The sequence below is a fragment of the Myotis davidii genome, unplaced genomic scaffold (genome assembly GCF_000327345.1).
Source record: "Myotis davidii unplaced genomic scaffold, ASM32734v1 scaffold444, whole genome shotgun sequence".
NCBI lineage: Eukaryota > Metazoa > Chordata > Mammalia > Chiroptera > Vespertilionidae > Myotis > Myotis davidii.
Window position 1 is genome coordinate 267979 of NW_006294767.1, and position 7890 is coordinate 275868.

General features: G+C 45.4%; 1 protein-coding gene across 1 annotated transcript in view; it reads right to left on the bottom strand.

Annotated features, from left to right (window-relative positions):
* Positions 1–7890, bottom strand: part of GRTP1 (growth hormone regulated TBC protein 1) — a 33897-nt gene that overhangs the window by 17328 nt on the left and 8679 nt on the right. The window contains exon 3 of the mRNA XM_015567558.1: positions 5205–5363. Coding sequence (XP_015423044.1) covers positions 5205–5363 — 159 coding nt within the window. The remainder of the gene's footprint in view (positions 1–5204; positions 5364–7890) is intronic.

Here is a 7890-nt window from a genome sequence, read left to right on the forward strand (position 1 = left end):
TTACAAATATATATATATATATTTTAAAAGAACTAAATAAACTTCGCACTGTCAACCCTTGTCTGCAGGAGGGCTTCCTGGCCAGCCTCTTCCTGCTCATCAGACACCCACTTCCTCAGCCCGGCCCTCCCACCTGGCCGGCCAGGTCGCCAGGGCACCAGAGCCCAGTGCAGGGGCACAGGTGCTGGATTAGGCCACTAAGACAACGCCTGACTTTTTTTTTTTTTAAGATTTTTTAATTGAGTTTCAGAAAGGAAGGGAGTGGGAAAGAGAGAGAAAAACATCAATGTGAGAGCAAAACATCAATCAAACATGGACCAGCTGCCTCTTCCACGCTCCCGACCTTTCAGTGCATGGATGATGCCCAACCAACTGAGCCACACTGGCCAGGGCCGATGCCTGACTTTTTAAAACTGAGTTTTATAAGTAACGCTGTGGTCAGGTGCAAGAACATAGAGGATATCAACTTAAACTTTTACATCTTTTCTGACTCTACTGGCCCCACTTAGTTAGACGAGTGGTGTGTTTGCTACTGTGCTATGTATGATAACCAAAACAAATCAGGTACCCCTCACAGGTCGCGCTGGGGACCCACATAACCATTAGCTTCCTCTGTCATGATCTAAGATAAGCATGCAAGGTGTCTCCCCTCTGTATCTTAGGAAACCCAACCTCTATTTTACTTATTTTTTATAAGTTTTTGTTTTTATTAATTTCAGAGAGGAAGGGGAAAGGAGAGAAAGAGAGAGAGAGAGAGAGAGAGAAACATCAACGATGAGAGAGAATTCTTGATCAGCTGCATTCTGTTTGCCCCCTACTGAGCTCACAACCTGGGCATGTGGCCTTGACCAGAATCGAACCCAGGACCCTTCAGTCTACAGGCCGACGCTCTATCCACTGAGCCAAGCTGGCTAGATCCCAACCTCTATTTTAGCATGATGGCCACAAACCTCTGGAAAATGCTGCAACGGTGATCCTCTGACCCCCCAGGCCTTACCTTTGCTTATAAAAAAAACTAGATCTGGGCAGAACAAGCTTAGTGTCCCAAAGCACATTATTTTTTATTGTTTTCTACAAAAATTTGTTTTGCTTTGTACATGCCCCCCATAAGTCCGTCGCATTCTCCATCCTTGCCTCAGCCTCTGCCTTTCGGTTCTGACAACCTGAAGGACAGACAGCATCACAGGGACAGTGAAAAGGAGCTTTGCAACGATTCATGACTGCATAGCATCATCCCCAAGAAGTGCCAAGAGGTGGGAGACTTAGAGTTTCTGTTTTATTAGCCACGGATACATTTTTTTAAACTTTTATTTGAATGTTTTTAATAATGTATTTGATGATTCTCTCTCATCATTGATGTTTCTATCTCTCTCTCCCTCTCCCTTCTTCTCTGAAATCAATACAAATATTTATATATATAACTTCTTTATTAAGTTATTACATATGTAATATGTAGAGGCCTGTTGCACGAAGAGATTCATGCATTAGGCCTTCCCTTCCCTTGGCTGCTGGCACAAGTTTTCCTCTGGCATCCAGGGCCCAGGCCTTCGCTCTGGCCGGGCTCTGGCCAGAACCCCCAGCCCCAGCCATCAGGCCTCGCGGCTCTGCTGATCCCGGTGCCATGAGGCCTCGCGGCTCTGCTGATCCCGGGGCCATGAGGCCTCACTGCTTGGCCGGCTTCGGGGTCGTTTGCCTTCGGGGTCTTTTGGCTTCGCTCCACTGCTTGGAGCCTATGTATGCAAATTAACCGCCATCTTTGTTGGCAGTTAATTTGCATATCGCCCTGATTAGCCAGTGGGAAGCGTAGTGAAGGTACAGTCAATTACCCTTTTTGTCTTTTATTAGATAGGATGAGTATGATACTTTTGTGTTACAATTAATGAAGTAATTGATACACTGCTATTAACTAAAATCCCTAATTCATCTGATTGTTTATTTTTTTGTGTCTCTGGGTGGGCTTGAATCATTTAGATTTTTAAAAAATTTCCACAAATCTGTTTTTTCTGGAATTCTAAGCATTCCAAAAACTGCACCTGGTCAGGAGAAAATGAGTGCTTTCATTTTCATTTTTTACTAATTCAGACTAGAATGACCAGTTGTGCTCATTTAAAATATATATATATTATTGATTTAAAATAATATATATATTATTGATTTTTTACAGAGAGGAAGGGAGAGAGATAGAGAGTTGGAAACATCGATGAGAGAGAAACATCGATCAGCTGCCTCCCGCACATCTCCCACTGGGGATGTGCCTGCAACCCAGGTACACGCCCTTGACTGGAATCAAACCCGGGACCCTTCAGTCCGCAGGCCGACGCTCTATTCACTGAGCCAAACCGGTTTCGGCGCTCATTTTTTTTTGTAATATTTTTTGTTATGAGAAATTTTTTCATATGTTTTTAAATCTTTCTATGGGAAATGCTACCTTCAACTGTACAAGTGAATGTGGACAGGGACATTCAGAGTTGCTTACATGGGATGAAACATCCACTCTACTAATCCTATAAAATTATTTGTCCAGATTCCAAAAAAAATAGACACAGAATTACCATGTGATCCAGCAATTCTACTTCTGGGAATATACCCAAAAGAGCTAAAAGTAGGGTTTCGAAGAGATATTTGTCCACCCATATTCACAGCAACATTATTCACAATAGCCAAGAGGTGGAAGCAACCTTAGTGTCCATCAAATGGGTGAATTTTAAACAAAACTGTGCATATACATACAATGAATAATTATTCAGCCTTAAAAAGGAAGGAAATGCTACACATGCTATAACACGGGTGAACCTTGAGGTCATTATGCTCAGTGAGAGAAACCTGTTACAAAAAGACAAATACTGTACGATTCCACTTATAAGAGGTACTTATGATAGGGGCAGAAATAGAATAGTGAGGACCAGCGATAATCGTAAGAAATATTAATCATGCTCTGTTAACCATGATTGTTTTGTTCTGATTAAAGAAAGCACATTCTAACCTGACTGGGAGTTGGCTGTGGGGCCTGGGAGCTCACCTGGAAATTTGCCCTATCCTCCCCATCTGGGAGCTGCCTATTAGCATGGAAAGATGAACAACCTTGTTGCAGAAACAGAGCCGCCAGCGAGGACCCCCAGCCTTTGCATACCCACAGGCCTTTGCAAATCCCCAGCCCTCATTACATGAAACTGCCCATTTGGCATACACTTGTTCTTACTTCACCATGTAATCTTTGTCCTACCCAATATACTAGTAAGCAGCTGGCCTATGGTGGGGTCAGAGCAGATTTTTGCTGTTCCTCCCATACTGTGGGCATTTTTGGAATAAATGCTCATATATGACTCAACCCTATCTCTGCTTAAATGGCTCAAGTAGTGACAAGCAACCTAGACCCATTGATTGTCCGGTTACACTTAGAGTCATCAAATTCCTAGAGACAGAAAGTAGAATGGTGGGTACCAGGGGCTGGGGGACAGGAAGTCAGTGTTTAATGGGAACAGAGTTTCAGTTTAGGAAGATAAAATGGTAAATTTTATATTATACATATTTTACCACAATAAAAAAATATTTATCCAAAAATGCTGGCACTAAACAGAGCCTCTAAATTCATTTGTGAAACCAACAGCAGCATTCTATTTTGTGTACTATGCTCAGCCTCCCTTGGACCTCCCAACTTGACTCAGCATTTCTGGCCCTGCTGAGTGATACCCAGGCTGTGCCTGCAAAGCCAGCAACAGCTTCTGTTCTGAGCCCTTTGACCCCAGTTCGCTGTGCAATCAGGATGCAGCCAGAGGGTTCGGCACCCCCAGCTCTCCCCACTGGTTCCCACCCTGAGCATATGAGACCCTGAGGACTGAAGGACCCCATTCCTTATGACAGGGACACACCACCCACTCTCCCACTGTCACAAGTCAGTGTGACAACCTCTGCACTTGAAAGTAATTGAATTTTTTAAAAAATATATTTTATTGATTTTTTACAGAGAGGAAGGGAGAGGGATAGAGAGTTAGAAACATCGATCAGCTGCCTCCTGCACACCCCAAACTGGGGATGTGCCCACAACCAAGGTACATGCCCTTGACCGGAATCGAACCTGGGACCCTTCAGTCTGCAGGCTGACGCTCCATCCACTGAGCCAAACCGGTCAGGGCAAAAATGAACTATTTGTGTTTACATATTTATTTCCCCAAAACTGTTAAAATCAGAATGGCAGATGTAGTTCCTTAAAATGTAATTATTCAATTTAGGTTAAACTTTTTTTTTTTTGAGCACTTTGAACTTTTAAGAGCCAGAGAGCCTATGTAACTACTAGAGGCCCGGATGCATGAAATTCGTGCAAGAGTAGGCCTTCCTTCCCTGAGCTGCTGGCACTGGCTTCCCTCTGGCACCCGGGACCTGGGCTTCCCTCACAGCCCTGGCTTGGTCCGGAAGGTTGTCCAGTCTAATTAGCATATTATGCTTTTATTATTATAGAAGATGAGGAAAGTGGAAGAAAAAGAGATCGGAGGCCAAGAATGCCAGCATCCCTATACAACTATTAAGAGTTTGACACAAAGATAGAAAACTCTGGTGTGTGGCTTTAAGAGACATGTGTAGCTGTACCTGTAAGTCCCACATACTCCTGGCAGGCACAGATCCCTTACAGCATTACCTACTGTACTATGACTGCTTGCCCAGCGCCCTTCTCATTCTCCTGGAGGGCTTCTTCATGGAAGAAGTCTGGTCTCTCCATGGTCATTTTCCTCACTAGCTAGCTAGGTGCTCAAATATTTCCTGAATAAATTAAAGGCATTGTTCTCACCTGGCCAGTGTGGCACAGTGGTTGAGTGTCAGTCTATGAACCAGGAGGTCACGGTTCAATTCCCGGTCAGGGCGGATGCCCAGGTTTCAGGCTCAATCCCCAGTGTGGGGCCTGCAGGAGGCAGCCGATCAATAATGATTCTCTCTTACCATTGATGTTTCTCTCTCTCTCTCCCTCTCCCTTCCTCTCTGAAATCATATATAAAAAGACATCGTTTTCCCTTCATGAACACTTAAGTTTTGATTTTCCTTTAAGAAAAATATAATTCAAACTGATATCAGTTGGTGCATTTTTAACCATGTTTGTTTCTTTGTCAACGTCATGACTTCAAAGACGGAGTACAAACCCAATTTGGGGATAATTCCCGCTCCTCCCCCTCCCGCCCGGGCACCACGCACCCAGGGAGGGATGCCATGCTCACCTGTCCGGATGGCCTCCTCCAGGCTATTGTTCCTCTCTCCCTGGAGAAGCTGGTGGTAATAGCCAGGGTTCCTCTCCATCTGGGCCTGGGCTCCACTCACCCCCATCCACACGCGGGCCCTGTGCTCGAGTGGAACACCTTTCCGGATATAGCGCTTCACTGAAACCGAGAGAAGGGACAGTTTTAGAAGGGCAGACAGACATGTCCCAAGGTCAGGACCTCAGAGAGGGCCCTTTGAGCAAATGGCACTAATTTCAGTGCCTTTAGCTCACTAGTTCTCTCCTTAAATCAAACATTAAAAAGCTGCTAAACTTCATACATCACCCCTGAAACTGGTACATACACTCATTACAGGTTCCTACTCTCTCTCCCAAACTGAGCACAGCCAAGTGGGAGGCTGCAATAACCCCATACTTCTTCTTCACTGTCCAGACAGGGGCCTCAGAGGCCATCCACTGGCCTTCCCTCGCCTCTTGCCACACAAACTGTGCCAGACTCCACAGATGTAAAGACAGGTTAGCCGCAGGCCCAGCCTCGATCCCCTGCTCGGGGCAACTCGGACCAGAAACAGTCACTGTGACCCAGGCACTGCACAAGGAAGGAAATGCCAGGAAAACTGGAGGGACAGAGCCACCCCAAGTGAAGGGACAGGAAGCAGGAAGCGACCCTCCGCTGGTCCTGGGAGCTACAAGCAGAGCCTCGAGGGCTGGAGGGTCAGCTGTGGGCAGGGACAGACGCTGAGGCCCTAGAGCACCAGGCTCAGATGCACTGTCCTTTCCTGGAGGCGATGGGGACCGAGGTCACATGGATGTTCTGGAAAGTCCACTGGGGGCAGAGACCAGTGAGAGGGCAAACTGAAAACAGGAGACAGCAGGTCTCCGAGCCGTGAGCTTGTGTGCAGCACCTGGCTGGGAGCGACTGGCTGCAGCTGCAGATGCCCTGGTCTTGTTTTGCAGCTAATCTCTATAAATTGAGAACTACAGCATTTGGGAGGAATATTTTTATTGAAAATAAATATGCGAAAAGGTAATCGGTAGTTTTCTATTGACCATAGAAACATATAGGAAAATAAGCCCAAAACCATGAGTGACCTCAATAATCAATATTCAACGCCCAGCCGGTGTGGCTCAGTGGTTGAGCATCAAACAATGAACCAGGAGGTCACAGTTCGATTCCTGGTCAGGGCACAGGCCTGTGTTGCAGGCTTGATCTCCAGTGGGGGGAGTGCAGGAGGCGGCCAATCAATGATTCGCTCTCATCATTGATGTTTCTATCTCTCTCTCCCTCTCCCTTCCTCTCTGAAATCAATAAAAATATACTGTTTTAAAAAAGAAAAGGACAAAATTAGAAACAGACCCACATAAATAGAATCAATTGCTTTTTGACAAAGTTGCAAAGGAACTTCAATGCAGATATAGAATAGTCTTTCCAACAACAAATGTCCAAAATAAAAAATACCAAAATATTAAGTGCTGGCAGGAATGTGACACAGCAGGAAATCTCATTCATTGATGGTAGAAAAGCAAAATTGTACAGCCACTTTGGAGAGACAATTTGAAATTTCTTACAAATTAAACATACAGTTACCATACGACCTAGGATAGGTATTTCCCCCAAGAGAAATGAAAGCTTAACTTCACACAAAACACTGTAGGTGAGTATTTATAACTAGAGGCCCAGTGCATGAAAGTTGTGCACTGGGGGGAGGGGGGCGATGAGGGGGGTAGTAGGGGGGTGGTCCCTCAGCCCGGCCTGGCTTCTGGCTGAGCGGCACTCCCCCTGTGGGAGCACACTGACCACCAGGGGGCAGACACTCAAATGTTGAGCGTCTGCCCCCTGGTGGTCAGTGCACGTTATAGTGACTGGTGGACTGGTTGACTTTCTGCCCCTTGGTGGTCAGTGCACATCATAGCGAGCGGTTGTGCAGCCTTAGCATATTATTAGCATATTAACTTTGATTGGTTGAATGGACAACCAGAGGACGGGACACTTAGCAAATTAGGCTTTTATTATATAGGATGTTGGCCTCACACATCCTAAATGTCCTTTGACTGATGAACAGATAAAAAAATAAATTGTAGCCCTAGCCAGTTTGGCTCAGCGGATAGAGCATCAGCCTGCGGACTGAAGGGTCCCAGGTTCAATTCCGGTCAAGGGCATGTACCTTGGTTGCAGACACATCCCCAGTAGGGGGTGTGCAGGAGGCAACTGATCGATGTTTCTCTCTCATCGATGTTTCTAACTCTCTATCCCTCTCCCTTCCTCTCTGTAAAAAATCAATAAAATATTTTTTTAAAAAAATTGTAGTACACCATACAGTGAAATATTCCTCAACAATAAAAAATGAACTTGATACACCCAAGATAATGGATGCATCTCAAACACATTATGCTAACTGAAAGAAGCTAGACTCCAAAGGCTACAAGGTGTATGATCCCACTTACGGCACATTTTCTGATGGCTGAAGAGATCAGCGGTTGTCCTGGGGGGGGGGGGGGGGCGGGGACTGCCCACAAACAGGCAGCAGAAGGCGATTCTTAAGGTGATGGACTACTTTGACTCTCGCTTGGGCTGAGGTTATGTGACTATGGGTTTGTCTGAATTCATAGAACTATACCCCAATAAGAGTGAATTTCACTACAAATTCTAAAAAGTAATTTAAGAAAGGGGTCCATGGGGGAGCGCG